Source organism: Quercus robur, chromosome 4 (genome assembly GCF_932294415.1).
Source record: "Quercus robur chromosome 4, dhQueRobu3.1, whole genome shotgun sequence".
Lineage (NCBI taxonomy): Eukaryota > Viridiplantae > Streptophyta > Magnoliopsida > Fagales > Fagaceae > Quercus > Quercus robur.
In genome coordinates, this window is record NC_065537.1 from 27,651,470 (window position 1) to 27,679,383 (window position 27,914).

The window sequence follows — 27,914 nt, forward strand, 5'->3', positions numbered from 1 at the left end:
CGATGGGTGATAAGAGGGAGGTGTTGAATTAGGTTGGGGATAATGGTCATAGCTAAACAAACCCTCAAATCCTTGTCCTATGGAAGTGGATGATCCAATCTGTTGATATAAATTCATGCAATACTCGTTCACATTAATTGGATTATACTCACTGAAGGTGGTTGGCTCATTACCAGCAAATGTTGATGGCCCAGCTTGGGTAGAGCTGTACATATTGTGTTGTGTAGAGGTGGATGGTCCGGCATCATTATTTCCGCATTGTCCATGTTGTGCAGAGGTGGACGAGTGGGTTTCAGTATAGGTTTACGGCTGTCTTCCTTGGCGCCTTTGTCGTCGCCCGAAGGTTGTCACCCTTTCAGTAGGGACGGAGGAAATATTTGCTTCCATTGACAACTTCAGTCGGGTAAGGCCCTCTACTATTGGTGGAAGGACTTGTTGTGCTGTGAGATCATTCCTCTGTTGGATTGCAACAGCTAAATTTAACATATTATTGACCTCAGTTTGCTGCCGTAAAAAAAGGAAAATAACATTTATTAGTGCAGTATTATTGAAAAAGTGAAAATAATAATTTGTTATCAATATTAGTGCAGTATTTGGATGTGTAAATAACTTGTTATCAATATTAGTGCAGTATTATTGAAAAAACTAAAATAATAACTTGGTACATATGGGCAGCCGCCTCTGGTGTTGTGAATAGGTGACCATTTTGCTGGTACCATGTTGCGTAGTCCACACTTGAATCAAAATGGTCATCTCCAACTAGAAGTTTAGCTCGCATGTTCCAACGCTGGTAGTATTGGTCATGTTGCATTCTCCAATTGACAGTGGACTTTCCTGTCAACTTTACACAATGCACAGATTTATCCAAATTGTTGGTAGGCCACCTTGGACATCTTTGCAACAACTCAAACTGTTGCATGATTCTTTCTGGGTGGTAATACTCTACAATTTGGAAGCACAGCAATGGCGCTGTTGTAGTCCATATATTTCTTTCTGCAAGACACCATGGATGCATATAGTTATCGTATGGTGTCCAAACAACCTACAATTCCAATTACAATAACTATGTTATAATCAATCAAGACAATAATATAACTAGTAAATTAACCATTGATGCATTGTGATATATTACCTGTTTATTATTATGTGTATCGTGATTAGAACGGTACGCACGCAAAACATGTGTTGGTGTGTGAGTAAACGTTCTCTTGGTATCCCACCTATACACAATTAATGATTGTCATAAAATATTTAGGATTTGAAAGTATCAAGGATTACAAAATTGTATAGAAATAAAAAGTAAATATTATACCTACAACCGTATGGGTTGTCGCCATTTAAATTTATTGGATTTATTGGAATTGGGGTCAGATATGGAAGATGCTCCCACGCCCATAATTGTAATATGAAAACAGGACCTGCAATTTCTGTGCTTTTTTTAATAGCAGTAGTACACAGCTCTTTATAAAGGTAAGCAAGTGTAGCACTACCCCAGCTATATTCCCCAGCTACACCAAAGTCCTCTAACAGCTTGAGAAAGCAGCAATGCAATCTACTTTGGCTCTTATTTCCAAATAGTAAAGCCAAAACCTGAAACATGTATGCCCTAGCATGCTGTTGGGTTGTTATAGCATTGGCAACCTCTGGTAGGTTTGAGAATGTATCCCTTACCCATGTTATTTTAAGGCCACCAAAATTCAATGCTGTTGCAGGTGGTGTCACCCCAAGTAAATCACGACATTCTGTACTCCAAATCAAATTTATTGGCCCGCACACTGTATTGCCATCAATAGGCAATCTTGTAAGGATTGCTATATCCTGTAGAGTTATAGTCATTTCACAATTAGGTAGGTGAAATGTATGGGTACTAGATTGTCATCACTCTACCAAAGAAGTGATAAGACTCCAATCAATATCTATATGTGGTAGGCGGGTAACACGGTATAATCTACATTGATACAAATATGGGGTGATACGCTCGCCTAACTGTGGGAGGGGTGCAAATGATTGGGGTCGCACTCGTAAGGTGGAAACCTGAAAATGAATTTTTAAAAAAAATATACAATGTTATATTGCTAATGTTTAAATTATTTTCATGTAAATTGAATAATTGTAGATATTATTAAGACATTAATAAATTTGGATCTTGCAACGTATATTGCCTTCCATTGCATCATTAGAGATGCGATATTGTTGTTGCTCCATTTCAAATATATCCTTCAATAAAATTGAAAGAAACTCAAATAAAGGATTTATGAAGCAAAATTTTTAATAATAATAATAATAATAGTTTTAGCAAAAATAATCATACACACAATAATTAGTATTAGCTATAATTGAGATGCTTACCACAATTGTGATGCCAACTAAAAGAGTGAGAATTATAGAGTGATACTTGCAAAAAAAAAAAAAAAAAAAAAACACACACACACAATCAGATAACCATAAAAAATAATTCATTAATCTAAAATTTGAATAACAAGAACAAGAACAACAACAACAACAACAACAATTATCATAATCATAGGCATACAAATAATATTAATTACAATTACAACAATACATAATATTTTACAATGTATTAGCTTTTAATATTTACAAAGCACATGTTTATACAATAATAATAAATCTGTTAATTTCTACGGCTATAAGTTAATAAGCAAAGCAAAAAAAACTTACATTAACAAAAAACTTACAATCTTTAGTTGTGGCACACTGAAACAAAGTAAAAGAGTAACTTTGCAACCTGAGGAATTGTGATGAGATGCAATTCTAATTCGCACTTCCCTTATCTTTTATTACCAACTGAACAATAAAAAGACAAAAAAGAATCACGTTGGAGATTTAAGCGTGGCAAAATATATTTTCTGCAGAGAATAAAAATCAGATGACATGAGGAGTTGAGGTGATTGGTTGATTGAATCTTTCTTTTCTTTGGTTTACTTTCTTTGCTTTTTTTTGTTTACAGTGTACATGTAAGAATCTATGTACTTTCTTTGCTTTCTTTTTCTTTTTTGTTTACAGCGTGCACATCAATCATTTTTTTTCTTCCGTAGTGTAAGAATATATGTACTTTCTTTGTTTTTTTAGTTTACTGTGTGCACATCAATAATTTTTTTCTTCTATATTGTAAGAATCTATGTACTTTCTTTGCTTTTTTTGGTTTACAGTGTGTACATCAATCATTTTTTCTTTTCTATTGTAAGAATCTGTATACTTTCTTTGTTTTTTTTGTTTACAGCGTGCACATCAGTCATTTTTTTCTTCTATAAGAATCTATGTACTTTTTTTTGTTTTTTTTTACAGCGTGTACTTTGAAAAAAGATTCAATGTAGCAGATAGTGTACTTGAATCTATCTTTATCTATTTCTAAAAGAACATGACAAACCAAACTGGTTCAGTCAAAAAAATATTGAAAGAATAATATGCGTACTTTTTTTTATATCTCTCTCCTCTATTTCGGCAATGGGAACAAATTTTTTTCTCCTATTTCGGCAATGCCATTGCCACAAATCCATTCCACATTTTATTTTTTAAAGAAATGATAGGTACACACAATTTTTACAATATTTTAACAACAAATTTTAAGTGGAGGTTGTTATTGTTAGATTAAAAAAGTAATATAGTGATAAATTCAAATTTGAACTAATAATAATTAATTACCTGTGATTTATTGTGAAAATATTATAAAAATATTGTGAGCGTAATACTTTTTTTTTTAAATTCCTCCCCAGATTTTGGCAACCACCTTTTTTAAAAAAAAAAATTTCACCTATTTCAGCAATTGCATTGCCACAATTCCATTCCATTATTCCCCTCCCCATTTTTGGCAATGACATTGCCACAATTATCCCAAAAAAAAAAATTCATCTATTTTGGCAATACCATTGCCACAATTACCAAAAAAAATTCGCCTAATTCTTTTTTTTTTTTTCCCCTCACATTTTCGGCAATCCCATTGCCACAATTCTTTTTTTTTTTTTTTTTTTTTCTTTTCCTCACATTTTCGGCAATCCCATTGCCACAATTCTCTTTCCTTTTTTTTTTCCTCACATTTTCGGCAATCCCATTGCCACAATTCTTTTTTTTTTTTTTTTTTTTTTTTTCACATTTTCGGCAATCCCATTGCCACAATTACTTTGCCACAAATTTTTTTAACTAATAATAACTAATTACATGTGATTTATTGTGAAAATTTTGTAAAAATATTGTGAACATTACACTTTTTTTTACTCTTTCAGATATTTCGGAACCACTTTTTTTTTTTTTTTTTTTTTTTTTCATTTTCGCCATTGCCATGGCTACAATTACCAAAAAAAAAAAAAAAAATTTCTTTTTCTCCCCTATTTCGGCAATTGCATTACCGCAATTGCCTTTTTTTTTTTTTTTTTTTTGGGAGCACTCCACACTCGGGCACACAGGAGACAGGGTTCGGGCAGCAGAACTGGGCAGAGGAATTTCGGTATCCACGTTGCCGAAATTCAACATTTTCTCTTTTCTCCTTTTGCATCTTCTCTCTCTTACTTTTGGTTGAATTTCGGCAATGGTGATACCGAAATTCAGTCTCTCTCCTCAAAATCCCAAATAAGTTTCAATAGTACCTATAACGCAAATTAATTTAAGATTTTGCAATATTAACCCAAAAGACTCCACTGGCATGGGTTTTAGTCAGTTGGTGTTCAAAAAGTAGAAAGTTGATAGCAGGAACCCATACATTTTTATTTTATAGTGTATAATGTACAACACTACAACTACAACCTCATCATCGCTTATGACATAAGTCCAAAACCCTACTGGAGAGGACCATATGTAATAGTCACCATATAATTATAAACCTTGCCTTTATTTATTTTTTATGAACCGTACCCTTGCTTTTAGTTTTGCATGAGGTCCACTTTATATATATATATATGGAAGCAGTGAGAATAGAAATTGGAATGTCCAAAATTATTACTGTTGCTCCACACCATCAATAGTCACGGTCATTTAACGTGCAAACTGTGACAAAACACTCGTGTGTGTGGTGGACCACCCATTACTTGTTACTCGCGTGACAAAAATCAAATTATTCATTCATACATACACACATTTGGCACCATCTCTCTCATTCACACACCTCACGACATCATCATTTAATAATGCACAAAATAATACTATATTCTTCACACTCCCAAGTCCCAACCCAAAGAGTAAAAAATACTTCTTTTATTACTGAACAAATAATGTATATCTATCATCTATCCCTTCCTTCAACTCTCTTACAATTCATGTGAATACATTAGTAACACTAACTAACACATATAGATGTATATATAATAATTAATTATCGGGGTAGGGCTTTCGTCATGTTACAAGAACACTGGACGCAAAGCCAGACCCCATAATTAACATAAAAACAAACACAATCAGTTAATCAAACTTTGTAGCACTGCCTCGCTGGCCTTGAGATCTGTGATCCGGCACTGGCTGGACACGCTCTAACCCCAACAGGTGGTGGGACCATGCAGTTATACAGCAAGCACAACGACGTCGTATCCGGCAACTTCATTCTATACTCCAAATTAATCCCTGTGAGATAATTGTGTTGCAAGTACAAGGTCTTGGTGGTACCAAGGTACAAGCTCTTAGTGTACTCCTTAGGCACTGTACCAATCAGACGGTTGTTATTCAAGAACACGCTCTCCACCCCAACCAGAACCGTCGATATCTCCCCAGATAAGAAGTTATGACTCAAGTCCACGATCGAACCATCACCGTAGGATGATGATTTGGTGGGGTCCGCTCTTTGTGGGAGCCCACCAGATAAATTGTTCCGTTGTAATAGTAATGAAGAGAGTGTGGGATTGAAGAGTGAGGTCGGGATGGGCCCACTGAATTTGTTCATACTTAAGTCGAGGTACACTAACTCGGAGAGTGAATCCAAGGCATTGAGTGGGCCCCACATCGTATTCTCCGAAACCGACAAGTAACGTAGGGATAACGGTAGTAACGGAAGTTTCCCGTTGAGTCTGTTTCTTTTCAAATCTAAATGTAACAGCTGGGTCGACACGGTGGGTAACTCGCCGGATAGAGAGTTTGAGGCTAGAATGAGGACTTTGAGTCGGGCTAACTCAGTGAGACCCGGTGGGATTGACCCAGTGAGTTGGTTGTAACTCAGGTCGAGGGTGTGGAGGTTTGTTAAGGAAGAGAGAGAGGTGGGTATGGGACCGGTTAAGCGGTTGTTAGTTAAGGAGATGACTCGGAGGTTTGTGAGTTTGCCGAGTTGGGATGGGATTGGACCGGTGACTAGGCCTGGGAAGAGGACGAGTTGGGTTAATTCGGTGAGTTGAGAGAGGGCAAAAGAGAGTGACCCAGCAAGACCAGGTGAGTCGGAGAGGCCAGTGCCGAGTGAGAGAATGGTGACTCGGAGAGAAGAGGAAATGAGAGAGCAAGTGAGGCCAGAAAATGAAGAGCAGGGATTGGGTGCGGTGAAGTCCCAGGAGGAGAAGAATGTGGAACGAGGGATGTCTGTGAGTGAGGCTTTGATGGTTTTTAGTGCATTGAGATCTGAGATACTGAGCTTTGAGTTTTGCTGTTGAAGTGATAAAGGTAGGAAGAGAAGGATGAAGAAAATGAGAGAGGTGTAATGTGGTTGGTCCATGAGGAAATGAGAAGAGTGTTTTTTAGACAATGATGGGAGACTGTGGAGTTTGTCTTTTGACAGACTTAGGTAGTTTACCTAGGTATATTATAGTATTGTAGTAGTGGCATATGAGTGAGATTCGGCTCCATTTGATATTTAAGAGGAGAGAGATGCTTGGGTTGAGATGTAAATGAGAAATTCTCGATCACTTTTCAAATATAGAGAATATATTGAGAATGACACTCTTTTTTCTCATATTTATGTTAGGATCAACTCATTAAATTTATGATAAGTTTTACCGTGAATATTAAGAGAGGAAAAACTATTTTTCGTACTTTAAAAGTACCTAAAAATTTTATATAAATGTAATTTACATAGTGTTATATATGGGTACAACAATTTCATGGCAAATTTTATTGTTAATAAAATTGCCCCTTTTTATTTATTTACCATTAACTGTGTTATCTAGTTTTTGTTTTAAAAATTTTCTGGAAATATTGTGGGTATGGCTTTATTCAATATAATTATGTATTTCTGTTCCAAAGTTTTGGTTAAAAATGTACAAAGTTTTGGTGGCCACTGAGAAGGGAACATGTCAGGACTGCTGAGCAAGTCAAGAGTATCGAGAAGGACTGATGATAATAATGCAAGCTAGGCATGCAACTTCTAGTACATACGAAGCAAAGTTTTACAAATGACTTTCCATTCTAGTGGACTAAAAAGTTGGCCAAACTGATAACGTAGCTCAAACTCTGTTCTGATTCCAATCTTACATGGTCCTCATCACTGACCGGTCCATGCTTGAAGTAATTATAACGGCAGTATGTATGAGACTTGTGTATCTAATCTTAGCTAAGCCTTACAAGTTATGTGCAGTGATTATATTTTTCCGTATATGACTCTTTTGTTTTTTTTTGGGAGAAACATATATGACTTGTTATGATCCACAATTCATATTCTAGCTAGGAAAAAAACAAAAAACATATTTGGTTTTATGTCGGCATTTCAAAATTTTAAGTGTTAACTCACATTAATTAATTTGTCATTATCTCAAAATTTTCACGTCGTTTACCCATTCTATCAAGAAATCTAATAAGCAATTAATGAATGTAATGTAGACAGAAGTGCACTGAAGAAAATGGCAGAGCTATAAAGGATAATTCTTTAGGGCATTTTGATAGAGAAATTTAAGTAATGTTATTTGTAGTTTTTTGAAATACATATAAGTGAAAAAATATGTAGAAATGTGTGTAATATTGTTTAAAAACTGAAAAATAGTTGTTTAACGACTCTACTAAACGAGACCTTAGTTTATTTAAAGACTAACGAGCCATTTTATGCATATTTAAGGGAGTTGCCCACCTTTTTCATTTTTGTGCAATTTGTTTCAACTCATTCAAACTAGGTGAGTCGATGATATTGCATCATAAATCTGGGGCTAATATTAGGCTGCCAATCAATCGGTTCCATTATTGCATTTGATTGCCATCCTCCTAAGTCCTAAGTTTCCAAATGACGGTTCAAACTTCAGTTTATTTTTATACTTATTTTTTGGCAAGAAATTTAAACTTTAAACATCGATTGCTATTTGTTTCTTATAGACTAGTGTCAGTCTCAGCACACTAATTTAAGCAAGTGGAAAAGACAATGTTCTAAATTCAGTACAGCCCACATTCTGAGATTGTTTTGGATTTGAAATTAAGGCACATGGGATGTGTGTGGTACCCATCAATTTGCAATGCAAAATACAAGAAGATGGACAAATATATATTTTATGTGTGTAATAATAAAGAAGGCATTATACCGTGTTTCTTTTTTTTTTTTTCTTTTTTTTTTTTTTTTTTTTTTTTTTTTTTTTGTGGTGGGGGGTTAATAATTTTTATTTTCTAGTGCATATAAGCCAAGGGATTGTAATTGGATCTACACGTAACATAGGTGGAAAGTTCGTGACGTTGCTGCTAAAAGATTCTGCTCTCTTTGCTTATTTTAATTGACCCCCCAAGTGAATATTAAAATAAATAGAAGTATATGTAGGTCCACAACATATTTCAAAATGGTGCAATAAATGGTGTTTCATGCATTATAAAATAACAAGTAAAAGTATTGTTATTTTAATCCGATAATTCATATCACATGATAATAAATTTACCACTAAAGTAAATAAGTAGAGAAAGGTAACCTGAATTTGGAAGATGGAAATCTAGATGAGTTATAGCTATGAGTTTAGCTCCATCAAAGATGTTAGTGAACATAAATCGAGAGTTTCCTATTGTATAATTCGAACCGAGAACCAGCTCTCCCTCCCAAACCCTTAAAAGTGAGCTCGTAACAATTAGTTCAGCTACCCTGATGCGAGGATCAGGGTTATTCAAATCATAATATATAAAATTATTAATTATATAAATAAATAAATAAATTAAAGTGAAAAATAGTGTATGTCCAACATTACTCATCTTCCTAGCTCTCGTCAATGACCGTTTGGCCCACCATGCAATTAATGAAGGTTATCTAGTGCTAATGGATCACAACCCATGCCATATGTTCAACCTGATGTCGTTACTGTTGGCATGTGGTTGACACTCGACTCTGCCTCCCCTTCCATTCCATACACTGATGATATAATAAGTGGGTATAGATGACAGGGCCGTTGAGGCCGGCCCTCGTGGCTGAAAAGGTTGTGCATGCCATAAAAGATCAAAATGAAGGTACCACCAACTTTTTTCTTCTTTTGGGAAAAATATTGGGCCACCAATATTAGCAAATAGAGTAGCTACTAGAGTATAATTAGCAAATATCAACACAAATTTCTTAAAAGCAAAAACATCCTTTAAATTTAAACTTCAGGCTAAATCATAGTCTTATTTAGATCTTTTTAAATTTGTAATTAGGCGGTTTGGAATCTAGGCTGTTGATTGGGGTTCAATGCATGTTGGTGGCTAATGGGATATTGTGGCGTTTTCGATGGAGTACGTTCAACAATAATTCAGTGGTTGTGTGTTGTGTTAACTTGTAAGGATTTGTAGCGGATTTCTTGAATAGTAGTGATGGTGGCCTTATGTGTTTTGGCAAGGTAGGTCTTGATTATGAATGATTGAAATCCGACAAATCTAGTACATTTTTTGTCGGAGAGTTGCCTTGTATGGTCGTCTCGTCTTGATAAGAAGAAGTAGATGAAAAGAAAAGAAAATAATAAAATGTATTTCTAAACGAATCTTAAACTAAATTTTAATTTTAAATGATTTATAATAAATTATTCAGAAATGAACTTTTACTTCATAGATGAGAAGTATTCGTTTAACTTCAAATTAAAAAGTCAACTTATTTTGCTATTCAGCATATTTTTGTTATTATTTATAAGCTTTACTGTACTTTTTAGTATTATTCATAAATTTCACTGTACTATTTTAATTAATTTTAACTATATTTACAGTATTTTCAGTAAAAAAAATTCAATTTAACAAAATAAGCAGATTCCAAGTAGTGAACTAATTTAGCATTTCTTCAAATAGTGGCTTCCAATTTTAATTTTAATATTTTTAATAAAAAAATGAGATCAAATTTTTTTATAATTTTATATCTCAATATAAGGAGGAGAATATGAACTTGAATGTCTCATTTGGAGAATGAGACACCAAAAATTACCAATAGGATGAAGTTCGAGACCCATGACAATTTAATTTTGAATCGGTTTTAGTATTTTTTTTATTTTTGCCTTCTGACCCTTTGAAGTTTGAACATACTTTTGGGTTTCAGCATTTTGTTTCCATTATTATTTTATCACTAGCGACATTTAAAGTGAAGTAAAGCCAATATAAACTCAACTTGGTTTTTTACTCGAATGGAAACAAATAACTGACCTCCAATAATAATTTAATAATTACTCAAGCTGTGAACTGAATTTACTTCAATGTACTCTGCAAAATAAATAAATAACGTTTAACACTTTGCCCTGTGAGCTTCATATTCCCAAATCCTATGAGAAGAAAAGAGGGATACTAAAAATTGGCATTAATTTGTAAGCCAGCATTTAAAAAAAAAAAAATTATTTATTAAATTTTTACCTGTTATGTATAAGTTTTTAATTTATTTATGACGAAAAGTACATTTTAGTCCCTACATTTTCAGGCTATTCTCATTTTAGTCCCTACATTTTATTTTTACCGTTTTTAGTCCGTATCCTCAAAAATGCTTCCCGTTTTGGTCCCTGCCGTTACATCAGAAACGGAAAAAGCTGACGTGGCAAACGCTAGAATAAATAATACTAAATTAATGTCCATGTGGCCCAAATTAATAATAAAAAATGTCACGTCAGCATTTAAATTAAAAAAAAATTAATTTATTAATTTTAACTAAATAAAAAAAATTAAAAACAGAATTAAAAAACTAAAAATAATAGGAATTGAGATTTAAGTGTGTCTTGAACAAGAACAACAAGAATACAAACTCAAATTCAAGAACACAAACCCAGAAATTATTTTAAAAAAAAAAAAAACCAAAACCATTCCAGATACAAGAAAGAAAGAAAAAAAAACACCCATATACACACACTTTCTTTCCTTCGCTTATACTCACTCAAAAAAGCAACAACCAGATCTCAAATGTAACAACACCAACAATGCCTCTCTCTCTCTCTCTCTCTCTCTCTAAAAAATGTCATCCCAACAACAGCAACAGAAGCCAAGAACCCAAATCCAATCCAAAAGCCACAAAGCAAAACACAAGATCTCCCTCCATATCAACCCACCTAGCAATGGTGGAGCTGAAAGAAAAAATCTTGGGGATCACATCGTAAGGGGATCGAAGGGTTAAGGAATTGGGTAACGAGCTGAAGGGGCTTGACGATTCCGCCAAACAAAAACCGAAAAAGGTTCGAGAACGGGTTGCGAGACTTGTCGGAGGAGGAGGACATAGCCGGGGTGGAAAGAGAAGAAGACGAAGAGTTGTCATCGGAGATAATGCAGTCGACCCAAACGACGACGTTGTCGACCTGAGGGATGAGGGAGTGGAAGCGGCGCGAAACGAGGCAGCACTGACCCAAGGCCTTGACATCGCCGATCCTGTTGCAGATCAAGAGGAGGATAGAGTCCAGAAGTCGTCTATGCCTTGAAGAGGCAAGGATGGACACTCTATGGGTTCGGCAGTTAAGAATCTTGAGATTATGATTAGATTTGTGTACTTAGTTAGTTGTGGTGGTTGTTGTAGATCTTGCCTCTAGATCTGGATTTCGTTTCTTGTTTTTAGGTTGTATTTCTGTAATTTGGCACTCTCAGATTCAAGTAATGGAATTTGCTTTTTTATTTTTTTTATTTTTTATTTTTATAATTTATGAGTTTGTGTTTTTGGATCTGAGTTTGTGTTCTTATTGTTCTTGTTCAAGACACACTTAGATCCCAATTCCTATTATTTTTAGTTTTTAATTCTGTTTTTAATTTTTTTTTATTTAGTTAAAATTAATAAATTAATTTTTTTTTAATTTAAATGCTAACGTGGTATTTTTTATTATTAATTTAGGCCACGTGGACATTAATTTAGTATTATTTATTCTGCCGTTTGCCACGTCAGCTTTTTCTGTTTTTGATGTAATGGCAGGAACCAAAACGAGAAGCGTTTTTTAGGATAGGGATTAAAAGCGGTAAAAATAAAATGTATGGACTAAAATGAGAATAGCCTAAAAATGTAGGGACTAAAATGTGCTTTTCACCTTTATTTATTTATGGGCTCTACTGTAATTTTTGGTACTATTCATAGGTCTCATTATACTATTTCAACTAATTTTTACATTTATTTACAGTACTTTCAGCAAAAAGTTTTCAATTTCAGTAAGATAAGTGGATCCCAAACTAAGGGTGTCCACCCAGACTCGGACCTGATTGCAACTGACCCCCCGTGACCGACCCGAGAGCTCCAATGGGTTGGCGGCAGGTTACAAAACCCAGAAACCGACTTCGGCAAGTCGGTTGGTGGGTTCTCTCCTCTAAAACCCGCTTCAACCAACTTGACTGGAACCTTACCAAAATTCGATGAAACAAGAATTTTCCGGCGAGTTTTTGGTCAAATATACTTAAGATTTTTATGAGATTTGTATCGGATTTGGGGAGATATCACCGAATCTAGTGAGATCTCAGCCAGATCTGGTGAAAATCTCACCGAATCTAGCGAGATCTCACTAGATCCGATGAAATCTCCGTCGGATCTAGTGAATTTTCGCTTGAAATCAACTATTTTGGTTGGATTTTTCACCATGGATGGTTTCGACCGAATCAACCATTTTTCGACGCAAATCCAACTGCTTCGATCCGACTCTCTCGCCGGTCGACAACGACTCAGAACTTCCTCCACCCAATTCTGTTAGGACGATCTCAGGTTGGTCACAAACCCAACCCGGATCAACCCATGGACACCCTTATCCCAAACAGTGGATTAATTTAGCATTTCTTCAAATAGTGGCTTCCAATTTTAATTTTAATTTTCTTTATAAAAAAATGAGATCAAATTTTTTTATAATTTTACATCTCAATAGTTAAGGAGAAGAATATGAACTCTGAAGGTCTCATTTGGAGACACCAAAAATTACCAATAAGATGAAGTTCGAGACCCATGACAATTTAATTTTGAATCGGTTTTAGTATTTTTTGTATTTTTGCATTCTGACCCTTTGAAGTTTGAACATACTTTTGGGTTTCAGCATTTTGTTTCAATTATTATTATCACTAGCAACATTTAAGGTGAAGTCAAACCAATATAAACTCAACTTGTTTTTTACTCGAATGGAAACAAATAACCGACCTCCAATAATAATTTAATAATTGCTCAAGCTGTGAACTGAATTTACTTCAATGTACTCTGCAAAATAAATAAATAACGTTTAACACTTGCCCCGTGAGCTTCATATTCTCAAATCCTATGGGAAGAAAAGAGGGACACAAAAAATTGGCATTAATTTGTAAGCCAGCTTAAAAAAAAAAATTTATTTATTAAATTTTTAGCTGTTATGTATAAGTTTTTAATACCTCTTTATATATATATATATATATATATATATATATTTAAAGTACAAGTATATTTTAGCATATTCTAAGCAAAAAAATTTCTGCAATAAGTTAGATAAATTATTTCCAAACGGACACTAATATATAAGTCAAGTGGTTGAATTTATTTTGACCTCAATTAAATTAGCTAATCATCCGAATTGATTAATTAATCCAATTTAGTTGCAAGATTCAATTAAGGCACAATCACATCACTAGTTTAGAGTTTAATGTAGCCGAAAAAAAAATTGACATAAGTGACATGCTCATGATAAAAAATAAATAAATAAATAAACCCAACGGGTAATATATAAGTCACCACTTCTAAAGAATTCCCTAACAAAGTTTGATATGACAAATACAAGGAATATTACATAATCTCAAAGTACCTACCTATAGTAGAAACTATTGATTTAAACTCAACTCCAATCTGGTTGGAATATTCTTAGATACTATACATGGATCTACCAATCTACTTGACTAAGTTTAAGGTGCAGGAACTCACCAATCTGTTTGGCTGATTTCACCACAACAATATCTTAATTGTTGTAATTTTACTTTGCAACAACTTCACTTGTAACGCCACAGCCACTTAAAGTAAATCGTATTATCCAAACTCAATTGCCATAAATCTCAATTGGTTGGCTAGTATTGAGCTTAAGCGTCCGTTTGGTTGGAATGGTAGAAAAGTGGGAGGATAGAAGATGAAAAAAAGATAGAAAAGTATGAGGATAGAAGAGATTTAGTTTTCTCCCATATGTATTTGATTGGAAGGATGGAAAAGTCGAGAGATGGAAAACTATGAAAAATGAAGTTGGTATAATTTTACAGTTATGTTCCTATTAAACAATAAATAAATAAATAACACAATTTTATAAACATTTGTTTTAATTAAAAAATTGTGTATTGACACTTCACTTTTATATATATATATATATATATATTAAAAGCATAAGCCAAAAGGATTCAAAACTGGTGAAGAAGAAAAAGACAAAAAAAAAAAAAAAAAAAAAATTGCTTGTTGGTATGGAAGGAGAATTTTATCAAAAACACACCTTCCTCCTTTCACTTCCATTTTCTCTCTAATTTGGGGAGATTAAGTTTTGGCGGGCCCAGAAAGAAAACTGCTAGGCCCCACTAATTTTCTCTTCCTCTCCCCTCTCAACCAAACACACTTATTTTTAGTTTTCTCATCTTTGTTTTCCATCCTCCCTATTCCACCTCCAACCAAACGAACCCTAAGTGAGTCTTCAGCTAGTGCAATTGAGGTTGCAATCAAGGCATCAAATTTAGCAAGTCATGAGCAAAGTTTTTAGTAAACTCTTATGTCGTCAAATATCATTTTCAAACATACTCCTAGACACTAAGAACTTACAATTTAAAATACAATTAAACAAGGTTTTGATACGGGTTGCCAACACCTAACACAAGCTTTAGACAACAACTTGCACAAACTATGTACTCATGACACAAATTTACCAATAATAACGAGTTGCATACAGGTTCTATAGGGTGAGTTTGAATGCTTATTTTTATTTTTATTATAAATAAACACACAGACAGGAGTAGAGGGAAATAAATTTTAATTTGAAAAATTTACAATATGGTACACGCTCAAAAAGGCGTAACTCTTGAATGTGTAGCGCATGAGTTTGAATGCTTGATAAAGCTATTTGAAAATAAGCTTTTTGAAAAATTTGTTTTAATAATAATAAGTAGTAAATGATGAATAAAAACAAAACTAAATGAAAATGGATTATAAAGCTTAGTCATTTGATAAAGTCAATTAAAAACAATGAGGTTTTGAAGTCATAAACAAGGCATGTTTAGAACATCTCTCTACCTGAAATCCATCTGTAGCAAATTAGTCACCTCCTCCAACGGGCTGGACTAAATACAATTTTGAAGCAATTATTAAACCACTGCCACTTTCATTGCTAAAGTGGGTAGACGTGATACTGGAGAACCATTATTTGCACATTTAAGCCTTCTCCCTCCCTCTGAATTGACTTATCCACTGGAGAGGCATATGCAGCAGCCATGGTCACCAACTGGCAACTTCTCACAATCATAATCTTGTCATCTTCGAAGGAGACTCAAAAGGTGTCATCGAGGCCCTATGAGACCCTTACTCTTCTCCTTTGTGGTTTACTGCCCTTGTTAACGTGTAATAGGTTGTGGGCTTTAGGCCCACCTTGTTTACTTATATGGCACACATACTTATACTGCACACTCTTCCTCCTATATAAAGGCACTCATATATATTTTATAACTTGAGAAGTAGAATACTATTCATTCAGTATTTCTAACATGGTATCAGAGCCACTGTTTTGACCTTTCTCTTAGCAATCTTGTCTCTCTTGGTGTTACTCTACTCTCATCACTTACATAGTCACAGCAGCTGTGGCAGCCACTCATTGTTAAACCTCCAACGTTTTTCGGTCATCGTCCTTAGGTACCAGACCTATAGTCACTGTCGTTGAGGAGTCCCACACCACAAAGACCACTGCCCTTATCATCTACGCCGTGAATCTTGGTCTGATTAGCTTTTTGCAAGTACCACTGTGATCATCTTGCCCTAATCTACTTAGCCGTGAAACTCTTGCAATCATCGGAGCCCTCAAGCACCCTCATGTGCCACCTAAAGAATTTGCATTTCAATCATGCCCCGTCCTCTAGTCTAGGCTAACGTCATCCATGACATCATCATAGCCACATCAACCCCAACTGACATCATCATCTAGTCACTGCTTATGTCATCACCACGTCAGCTTCTTACGTCAACCGCCACATTAGCATCAATCAACTGCTAAAGTCATCACCATTGACCGTTGACTTTGACCACCGCCAGTTGTCTTTGACCGTGAGTTTGACCATTGACTTTTTTGCAGTCCAAGTGCTCTTAACCTAGTTTTTCGCATAGATTTCATTTTTGTAGTCTATTTTTGCATATTTTTCCTTTAAATGGATAAAAATGATATTTTTATTCCTTACCCCATCAATGCTATATTGGAGAGAAATAAGAATTACTTATCTTAGTCTTAAGCTATGAGTTTTCTTAAGGGTCATATGCTCTAGCAATATTATGTTGGTACAATCACTATTCCTATCAATGGGTAGCTAAAAAAGATACTACCTTCATTAGTCGTATGGTTGAATAGGATAGTCGCAACCACATGATCCTCACTTGGCTCCGAAATACTTCAATTTCCTCCATCTCCAATTTGTTAGGCAGCTTTGATGATGCAAAATCTGCATGGGATATGTTGGCTAGAAGATACTCCACTTCTCACGGATCTGTGAAATATCAGTTAATGGTTAAGTTGCATCAGCTCAAGCAAGAACCAGCGTAATCTATCAATGACTACTGTGATTAGCTTCGTTTCATTTAGGACCAAATTGACATTTCTGATCCAACTTGGGCATGCTCAAAGGATGTTCAGCAATATGCTACTATTCGAGATGAATTTCGTCTCTATGAATTCTTGATGTCATGAAATGATACCTATGAGCCCATCCAGGGTCAGCTTCTTAATCGCAGTCCTCCTCCCTCTCTTGATACTACTATAATTGAGTTAGTTGGAGAAGAAGCTCATCTTGCAACCCTTCAAACACAGAATAAGCTTAATCCTCTAGCCGAAATTCCCTTTTCTCCCCCCACAGAGTAACCTTCGTAATCAGGGTTTGATGCCTCTAGCTCTTGCAATCATTGCAAGCAATCCAACAAAAAGTTCTACAACTATTGCAAGCGTCCTGACCACACTATTGACACTTGTTACCATTGTAACAAATCTACTGCTACTGTTGCAAATATTGAGTCTAGTCCGCCAATGTCTTCTGTCTCAGATGAGTCCCAGTCTTCTAGATCCAATATCAATCTCTCCTCAACTGAACTACAGAACATCATAGCTCAAGCTATTTGTGGCTGGTAATGCATCTCTTTCCACTACTCTCTCAGTTTTATCCAGTAAGTTTCACTCTTGGCTTTTTGATTCTGCCTGTTGCAATCACATGACACCTCACTCGTCTTTATTTCTAAACTTGAACCTGCACCACATCATCTTAATATTCATATAGCTGATGGTTCCATCATGTATGGAAATAGTCTAGGTTTTTTTTTTTTTTTTTTTTTACCTCCAACCTTTCAGTTCATGAGGTCTTCTATGTACTTGACCTATCTTATAATTTATGTTTTACGGGACAATTAGCTGAACTAGGTTATCGCCTTATTTTTTACTATTCTAGGTGTACTATGCGGGATCCAAGGATGAGGCAAGAGCTTGAGACCGGTCCTAGAGTTGGGCATATGTTTCCAGTGAACAACCTTCATCTTCCACTAGTTGCTCTTGTTTCTATTGCTGCTACAACCGCTGCGGTTTCTTCCTTACATTCTCTCACACTTTGGCATTCTCGTCTTGGTCATGCACCCTTTTCTCGGGTATAGTAGTTAACTTCTAGGGGTCTATTAGGTTCTATGTCCAAAGACAATTTTGGTTAGGAAAATAGCCAATTTTGCCTTTCAATAATAGTGAATCTATCTGTAATGGTACTTTTGAGTTATTTCATTCTGATGTTTGGGGACCTTTCCCTATTATTAGTATTGGTGGATATTGATATTTTGTTGTCTTTATGGATGATTATTCTCATTATATTTGGATTTTTCCTATGAAATCTCATTCTGAATTACTACCAATCTACAATAACTTTACAAAAATGCTTGAAACACAATTTTCCAAACGTATAAAAAATTTTCAATCTAATAACTCTTGAATATACTCAATATACTTTTCAAGATCTTTTGCATTCTTATGGCACTATACATCACCTAACTTGTCCAAGTACCTTTCAGCAAAATGGTAAACCAAACGAAAACTTCATCATATTCTTGACACTATTCATGCTCTTCTTCTCTCTACCAAAGTTTCTACCCCATTTTGGGGTGAAACCTCTCTTCATGTTGTTCATACTATTAATCGCATTCCAAGCACTGTCATTCATAATCAAACTCCATATGAGCGCCTCTTTAGGTTGCCTCCTGACTATCATCACCTGCGCTCCTTCAGTTCTACATGTTTCGTTCTTTTTCAACCTTATGAGCACAACTGTGAGAGAGCACACTTTTTGAGGGGTGCTCTCAAAAAGAGATTTAGGCACTTAGAGCACCTCTCTTTTGGGTAATTGTGTGGAGTCGCCACTTATTTTTTATACAAAAAAAAAAGGAAAAAATAAAATACAATTACATATCCAAAAATACCTCAAATTCATTAAATGATTATACAACTACAATTTGGTAGAATAACTTTACAAGACTTTGGTCCTAATACAATCTATGTAAAAATTACAAATTTTTGGTCATAGTTACAATCTACCAAAACAACAGACAGAACACTAGTCTACTATCCAAAAGGCACCCATTCCGCCTAGTCAAAATCTGGTCTTCTAGACTCTAATGACAATTATATACCCTTTTGTATGATGTTGAATGATATGTTGCAACACATGTAACAAACACTTGGCAAAATTAATTTAATCAAATTTGTCTTATGAATATGTCCTCTTTTTAAAGAGAAATCAAATATGTTTTGTAAGGTTTAGAAAAATGAAATTTGGTTAACAAAAATCAGATCTATTTTGTAAGGGATTAAAAAATATATATATTGAGATTTCGTTTATAAAAATCAGATTTGTTTTGTAAGGAAAAAAAAAAAAAAAGAAGAGAGAGAGAGAGAGATTTGGTTAATAAAAATCAAATCTGTTTTATAAAGGATAAAAAAAAAAAAAAAGAGATTTTTTAAAAGAGGATTCATATTCATAATTCAAATCTATTATGCACGCATCACATATTTATGGAATGACATTAAAAAAAAAAAAAAAAAAAAAGGAACTTTAACCTAACTATGAATCCATTCTTTAAAATTCAAAATCTGCAGTTTTTATTTGATAAGAAAACTTTTTCAGAAAAATTTTCAGATCCGTATTTTCAAATTTTCAAATCTGTATTTGATGAAAATATAGATCTATTTTGTGACTAGAAAAAAATTCAGATCTATATTTAATGAAAATACAAATCTATTTTGTAACCAACAAAATTTTCAGATCTGTATTTAGTGAAAATATAGATCTATTTTTGACGTAAAATATTTTTTAGATCTGTATTTCGTGAAAATACAGATCTATTTTTGACCCCAAAAAAAATTTTCCGATCTGTATTTAGTGAAAATATAGATCTATTTTTTATTTTTAGAAAAAAGAGTTTTGGTGATTAATTGCAAATTTTGAAATCAAAGAAGAATTAAAACATTAAAGAACATTCTATCTAAGCATACAAACATGGTAGATATAAATTATGAACAAGACATAATAAAACATCATGCAATGAACAACTCAACATGTCAATTAAGAGAAAAGAAAAATAAACATAAGAATGAAACTAAATACCTACTTCAATGGAAGAATATTTTAGAAATCAAAGAAATTTTCATTTCTTTGAGGTCTAAAATACTTTACTTACAAAAAAGAAGTTCTTAAAGCCAAGGCTTCCATAACGTCTTTAACGTAAGGGGAGCAGAAAAGGCAGGAAAAGAAGGGCCCTGAATTATGATCTTTTTCCTCTATTTATAGAGGTTGTGATGCTTGAAAAATAAGCTGAATAAGATCAAATACGAATTGGAACACGTCCTTATCTCTAAAAAGTTGAAAAAGATAAGTTTTATCTCAATCAAGAGGTTCCCAGGCTGGGCTAGGCATTTAGGCCAATCGGCACTAGGGAAGTGCCAATCAACACTTGACATGTGCCAATCAGCACTCCAAGAATGCCGACAAGCCCTCTTGGGTGCCAAGCTTGCTTTTCAATTTTGGTTCGATTTGAACTCTTTTTTGGAGGATTTTTTAGCTGGGAATTGCACCTAGACACGTTTTTAATTCGTATTCTAAAAAATAATCCCTTTTCCTTGATATTCAAGTCTTTAAAGTAATAATTATCTAATAGATAAATATTATGAAAAGACTTAGTTATCCACAATTTCTTTGTTATCTAATTATCCACTATATTCTCATGCAAGCAGGCTTATTTTTGACAAAAACTAACAACCAATCAAAAAATTATTTAATTAATTTTAAAATGAATTGAAAAACTATTTTTTAACTTCATTTATTTAATTTCGTGTATGATAGAATTCTATATATATATATATATATATATAACCAAAGTTTCTGAAACTTCCACAGTCAGCTTTATTACAAGTAAAATAATGAACATAAAACTGAAAATACTTGTTATTGAAAGTAGGATAAACACTTATAGTAGTAGTGAATACAAGATCTCAACAGTTACAGGTTAACAATTACAAAGTTTGAACTAGTCCTAGTTACAAGGTTTGTAGGATTACAATACTTGTAGTGAACAAGGATGAACAAGGTAGTAGTAGTAGTAAAAATAGGGTGAGTTCTCTCTCTAAGAATGCTAGTTCTAAGAGAAGAGAAATCAAAACTAAAACTTGACTTGAAAACCCTTAAGGGACATCCCCCCTTAAATAGGCAAAGTTTTGGGTAAACAGTACTTGTGAACAGTAAAAGTTAACAGTAAAAGTAATAATTTGCTAAAAGCAATCTTGGTGTGACTAAAAGTCACGGGAAACATGGAGAATCATCTTTTCAGAGCATTAACATCAGGAGTGAAAATTAATAGTGAAAGTTCACTAGTAAGTAAACAGTGTAGCATTTGGCCTTTATGCAGGCTAGGAAAATAAGCTCAATCTTCTTGAAGATCTAGAGTGTTATCTTCATCATGTCCAAACAACTCCTGATCATATGGGAAATAGGGGTTGTGAGCAACAGATTCTTCTGAGAACAAACAGCATTATAATTCAAATTAATCATGTATGATTGATTCCACCCAAACAAAATGCATGCAGACCGCAAAAACTTAATCATGTGATATCTTTCAGTCCGACGGTTCGATTTAAGAATTAGACATACTGTCACAACCGTTAGAATCTCAAGATCTTTTTTATGACATGCAATTAATGAATTAATGCATGTAATGCAACTCTAAATTTTGGGTATATGAAAGGTCACTCTAGCCATCTTCCAAGATTAAATTATGAGTGTAAAATCGAGTGTCTACAACAACAAATTTGAGCCTCGATCCATACTTTGTTGTTTCCTTGGCTATGGCAAAACCCAAAAGGGGTATCAGTGCTATGATCCTATCTGTCATTGTTTCATGTTTCTTGAAATGTTGTCTTTCAGGAACACCGCTCCATTGTTAAACTCTCTCACTTCTGTTCTTTCCTGACTACCTCCTCTGTTTTAGAAATCTTGCCAGGCGAATCACAAGATGCCCTCAATCCTCCTTTGGACTTCTCTATCTAACTACTAGATATTTTTTATGCTTCTCTTGGATCACCCTTAAATGAACAGGTGGAAGATGAACAAGTTAATTACAAGCTACCCAACATTAAGTTTGGGTCCCCTACTCCTGCTCCACCTGAAGATCTTCCACAAGACATTCCATCTAGTCACTCAACTTAGGTAAGATTCATTCTTGCACATTTACTTAACTATCATTGTTACATTGCCCTTGCTACAGTACGCGAGCCTCACACCTATCGTGAGGCCTCCACTAACCCTTTATGATAGATTGCAATGAAAGAGGAACTTGATGCATTATCTAACAGCCATACTTGGAATTTGGTTACTCTCCCTCCTAGACAGTCTGTGGTTGGTTGTAAGTGGATCTACCAGATCAAGACTCGCTTTGATGGGTCCATTGAGTGCTATAGGGCTCGTCTTGTTGTAAAAAAGGTTTACACAGGAGTATGGGATTGACTATAAAGAGATCTTTGCTCCGGTTGCTCGTATCTCATCTGTTTGTGCCCTCTTAGCTGTTGCTACTGTTAGTAAATGAGACCTTTTTCATGTAGATGTCAAAAATGCCTTCCTTAATGGGGATTTAAGTGAAGAAGTTTATATGCAACCTCCTTCTGGTCTCTCTATTGAACCAAACAAGGTTTGTCATCTTCAACATGCACTTTATGGCTTTAAACAAGCTCCACGAACTTGGTTTGCCATGCTCAGTTCCACCATCTTTTGTTCCAAGGGATGTTAATTTTTGGCCCGATATGCTGCTAGTTGTAATTGGGATGGCTGTGGGCACAAGTACTCGTGACAGCTTTGGTGCTTGTCATGGTGGTAGTATGCCTCTATCGAGTGGACCAGGACGAAGGGTGAAAAATGGAGGTTTAGAAACCTTATATATAAAAGCCCCTTAGAGGGATTGATCTTACTAGAGCACATGTCCAGAATTTAAGTATGAGGATGAAAAGGCGTTAGACCTCTAAACCCACCCAACCCATAGGTCAACCTCCACTCATTATGTTCCACATCATAATTCCATCAAACAATACTTTAATCGGTTATCTATACACATACACACAAACACACACACTCCAAATCTATCATAACATGCATCAAGAATACAACCTAGCATTCATCTATTATGACATCTCATAAACATCATCAACTCATAACATCACCTCACATCGACATATGCATCTCATCATGTCCTAACATGCATCTAGATAGGCATATCATCATGTCATACATGTCCTAACATTCATATAGGTATGTCATGCATATCACATTTATCTCATATCATCATATCATATACATACACCTAGTGTTCATCTAAGCATATGTACACACCTCACACCTCATGTTACTTAGCACTTCTCATCAATGCAATACACATCGCATGGCAACAAGCATCTCATTATCCAAAGGCAACATACATACATTGCATCAATCAATCATGCTCATCATCCAAACATTGCATCTTCAATCAATCATGTTCAAGTAAGCATCATTGTGAGAGACTTGGGGAAAATTCCCATTTGGTGCTCTCAAAAAAGAGATTTGGTACATTTTAGGGCACCTTTGTTTTTGGGTAAGTGGTGTGAAGTCGCCACTTATTTTTTATACAAAAAAATAAGAAAACTAAATAAAACTTTCATGGCCGAATTGTTTCATTTCATTGATTGAATAAAAGAAAATACATATTTGAAAACAATGAAAATTACATGGCTTTGGGTCCTAGTTACAAACTACCCAAAATAAAGTAAAGATAAGACCTAAATCTACCTATTCAAAGACACTAAATTCAGAGACTAGGTTATGGAATGGGAAGGTGTTAGGCACCCATTCCGCCTAGACAGAGTCTAGTCTTCTAGACTCTTGTGACCAATATACCCCTTTATGCATGCTATGAATGATATGTTATACATGTGAAATAAACTAAATCACAAATTTATTTATGAATGTATCCTTTTCTTTGTTATTTTTTTTAAAAAAAAAATTTTGATCTGTTTATATTTAATTAAAATGTCTTTTAATTTGAAAAAGATCAGATCTGTTTTTAAGAACTTAGAAAAAATGGTTTTTGATTTGTAAAAGATCGGTTTTGTTTTTAAGAACTTAAAAAAATTATTTTTTTTTATTACAGAAAAATTAGATATGTTTTATATGTTCAAAAAATATAAAAAAGATTGCTTGAGAAGAGGATTTCATTCATGAAATAAATTTATGCTACATGTATCGAATAAAACAAACACAACAAATACAACTATTCATGATCTTTGCCTTTATTTCAAAATTTGCTAAAAAAATCAGATCTGTATCTAAGGAAAATACAAATCAGTTTTTAATTTAAGAAAAATTCAGATTTGCATCTAAGGAAGATGCAGACCAGTTTTTGATTTAAGAAAAATTCATATCTGCATCTAAGGAAGCTGCCGATTTGTTTTATTTTAAGAAAAATTCAAATTTGCATCAAAGGAAGATGCAGATTTGTTTTTATTTTAAGAAACATTCAGATTTACATCTAAGGAAGATGCAAATTCGTTTTTATTTTGTAGATCTTTGAAATTAATAAAGAGATCACAACAATAATAAAAGGAATCAAGAACATGCTTTAACAATATAAATTAACAATTCATGTTATGGATACTGGAGACAACCAAACTAAAAAAAATATACAAACATGCCGCATCACTACAAGAGAAGCATAAAGAAAAGAAAAGGGTAATCGGAAACAACCTCTTGCATGGAGCACTTCTTCTTCTTGAGAGGGTGTTTTAGGGTTCAAAGAAATTTATGTAATTATCTTTGAAACCTAAAAACCCTAGTTTAAGAGAGAATACCAGAAAGGTGATGAGAAATTTGAGAGTGTAAAAGTGTGTCTCTCCTAGAGCGTTAAAGAGTGTGCTCTCAGAGCTAAAAAGAGTGTGCTGAATTTTTAAGATCCAATCTCTATTTATAGAGGCTGGAATGCTTAAAAAATAAGCAACGATGGGTAGAATGCGAATTGGGACGTGTCTTTCTACGAAAAAGTCAAAAAGGATGTGCCTTATCGGCACCTAAAGTGGGTTGGGCCAAAGCGCAAAAGTCGGCCATTCGGCACTCCAAAAGTGCTGAATGGTACTTTTGGACACCAAACGTACTTTCGTGTTCGAGTGCATTTTGGACTCCCTTTTTAGGTTTTCTTCAGTCGGGCCTTGCACTTAGACGTGTTTTCAATCCATATTCTAATATTTTTATCTCTTTTCTAGATAATTCAAGTCTTTTCAGCAACAAATATCTTGTAGATAAATACTCTAAAATAAATCTTGATAAAGTTCAAATTATCCAATATTTTATTGTTATCCAATTATCCCGTTTATTCCTATGCAAGCAATCCTATTTTAAACACTAATTGTCAATCAATCACAAAATTATCTAATTAATTTTAATTGTTTAAACAATCAAAATTAACTTAAATTAATCATGTGTGGTTGACTCTACCTAGACACAATGCATGCTGACCATGCAAACTTGATCATGCGATATCTTTCGATCCGAAGGTCCGATTTGAAAACCGGACATACCATAGCGACCGTTAGAATCTCAAGATCATTTTTATGATATGCAATGAATGAATGAATGAATGAATGTAATGCAATCATGATTTTTTGGGGTACATGGATGGTCACTCGAGTCATTCTTCCTGATTAAATCATGGGTGCAAAATCGAGTGTCTACAGAATGGCCCTCATTGGTAGAGCTTGGAAAGCGAATGTCAATTTAAAACAAAGACACTAATTTTCGCAGCCATGATTTAATCGAGGTTGAATTTTCAAAGATTACCTAGCCTTCGAACCTAAAACTTTAGAACATAGAGCTAGTGCCTTACCTTTGACAAAAACAAAAATTCCTGACCTAGATGATAGTTGATAAACTTTGGAAATGATTCTTGACAATTGATGCGACCAAGAGGCTTATCAATCTTGATCGTAATAATGGAGTTGTCTGTGAACAAGGGGCATTTCAACCTCGATCTTGATGATAGGTAATTGTCTGTAACCAAGATCTTAACGAAGAAACTGTCTGCGACCTTGATCTGGACAAAGGAAATTGTCTACAACCTTGATCTGGATGAAGGAAATGTTTGCGACCTTGATCTAGACGAAGGAAATGTCTGTGACCTTGATCTGGACAAAGGAACTGTCTACGACCTCGATTTGGACTTGTCTGCGAACTTGATTTGGACGAAGGAACTGTCTGTGACCTGGATCTGGACAAAGAAACGTGTACGACCTTGATCTGGATGAAGGAAATGTCCGCAACCTTGATCTTGATGAAGGAAATTTTCTGCAACCTCGGTCTGGATAAAGGAAATGTCTGCGACCTTAATCTAGAAGGAGGAAATGTTTGCGACCTTAATCTGGATGAAGGAAATGTCTGCGACCTCAATCTAGACAAAGAAATTGTCTATGACCTTGATCTGGATGAAGGAAATGTCTGCGAGCTCAATCTAGACGAAGGAAATATCTGGGACATGAATCTGGACAAAAGAAATGTTTGCAACCTTGATCTGGACAAAGGAACTGTCTACGACCTCGATCTGGACGAAGGAACTGTCTGCAAATTTGATCTAGACAAAGGAATTGTTTGCGACCTCGATCTGGACGTAGGAAATCGTTTGTGACCTCGGTCTAGATGAAGGAAATGTCTATGACCAAGGGGCTTTTCAACCTCGATCTTGACGAAGGAATTGTCTATGATCTCAATCTGGACAAAGGAACTGTCTGCTACCTCGATCTGGATGAAGGAAATTGTCTGCGACCTCGGTCTGGATGAAGGAAATGTCTGTGACCTCGATCTAGACAAAGGAACTGTCTGCGACCTTGATCTGGACGAAGAAAATGTTTGCGACCTTGATCTGGACAAAGGAACATTCTGTGACCTTGATCTGGACAAAGGAACTGTCTGCGACCTTGATCTTGATGAAGGAAATCAAGGGCTTTTCATCCTTGACTCAACCACTCAGCTCATTTTTATGTGGGGGCTGAATTTTGGCCCCCTACTTCTCTCTTTTTTGCTTCTTCCTCTTTCATCTTTTCTTCCACCATTAACACTATTCACCCTCATCTTCATCTTGTTTTTTCTTCTTCCTCTCACTATTTCTTCTATAAAAAAAATTAAAAAAAAAAAAAAAACACTTTTCTAAGCTTTTCAATCTTCATTTATCCATCTCCCTCAATATTTCTTTAGATCCTTGTGTTCTTGAGCACTTTTGCCACACACCCATTTTTGGTAAAACCCATTTTCAAACCCATTTTTCATTGCATCAAAATGTCTTCTTCTTCTAATGGATCCTTTTTTCTTACTTTTCATGTTAAGAAATATGATCCAACATTTGATTGGCATGATGAGGAGGGGTTCCTTCAAGACCCTAAGACCCATGCTTCATATTCTCACATGGACATCAAGGTGAGTTTTTCTTTGGTTTCTTTGCTTGGAAAAATGTTTTTTCATGCTTCATTGAAAGTTTGATGGTGAGCCATTGTCACTTTGTTGTGTGTTCTTGGAATTTGAGGCATTGTTGATTGATCATGTTGTAACGTTGGCTTTGGAAAATTTTTGAAGTGTTGTATTTTTTGTCATGGTGTAATTTGGGACAATGTTGGTGGCTTATGGAATTTTGACAATGTTGGTAGATTGTGATGTTGTTGGATGAATCTTGGCTTGGATTTTGAGAGTATTGGCATTGTGAAAAATTTTTTGTTGTGGGCTTGTACGAATATGTTAATGATGCATGTGGGAAATTTTGTTGGCATGTGTAAGTTTTGTTTCATGAACATGGCAAAATTTTGTGAGCATGTGTATGGATAAAATTGTGGGTATGGAAAAACTTTTGTGGGCATGGAATTTTGACTATGGAAAAATTT

At 34.6% G+C, this 27,914-nt stretch overlaps 2 protein-coding genes across 2 annotated transcripts; both read right to left on the reverse strand.

Annotated features, from left to right (window-relative positions):
- Nucleotides 1-303: 303 nt before the first annotated feature.
- LOC126721670 (serine/threonine-protein phosphatase 7 long form homolog) lies at nucleotides 304-1,836 on the reverse strand. The gene is made up of 4 exons (XM_050424720.1): nucleotides 1,313-1,836; nucleotides 1,133-1,220; nucleotides 659-1,042; nucleotides 304-504 (listed from the first exon to the last, which is right to left on the reverse strand). Exons 1-4 carry the CDS (start codon nucleotides 1,834-1,836, stop codon nucleotides 304-306), a joined length of 1,197 nt encoding a protein of 398 aa, XP_050280677.1.
- A 3,354-nt stretch (nucleotides 1,837-5,190) lies between these two features.
- LOC126721051 (probably inactive leucine-rich repeat receptor-like protein kinase IMK2) lies at nucleotides 5,191-6,746 on the reverse strand. The gene has a single exon (XM_050424027.1). It carries the CDS (start codon nucleotides 6,638-6,640, stop codon nucleotides 5,414-5,416), a length of 1,227 nt encoding a protein of 408 aa, XP_050279984.1. The 5' UTR covers nucleotides 6,641-6,746; the 3' UTR covers nucleotides 5,191-5,413.
- Between the last annotated feature and the right edge of the window lie 21,168 nt (nucleotides 6,747-27,914).

Bases quoted from the DNA above. Each gene is read 5' to 3' on its own strand.
- LOC126721051 (XM_050424027.1), bottom strand. From the start codon at position 6,640: ATGGACCAACCACATTACACCTCTCTCATTTTCTTCATCCTTCTCTTC.
- LOC126721670 (XM_050424720.1), bottom strand. From the start codon at position 1,836: ATGACTATAACTCTACAGGATATAGCAATCCTTACAAGATTGCCTATT. The intron at 1,221-1,312 runs GTATAATATTTA...AATTGTGTATAG, and splicing joins GACAACCCATACGGTTGTAG to GTGGGATACCAAGAGAACGT. The intron at 505-658 runs GTTATTATTTTA...TTTTTACGGCAG, and splicing joins CGGCTGCCCATATGTACCAA to CAAACTGAGGTCAATAATAT.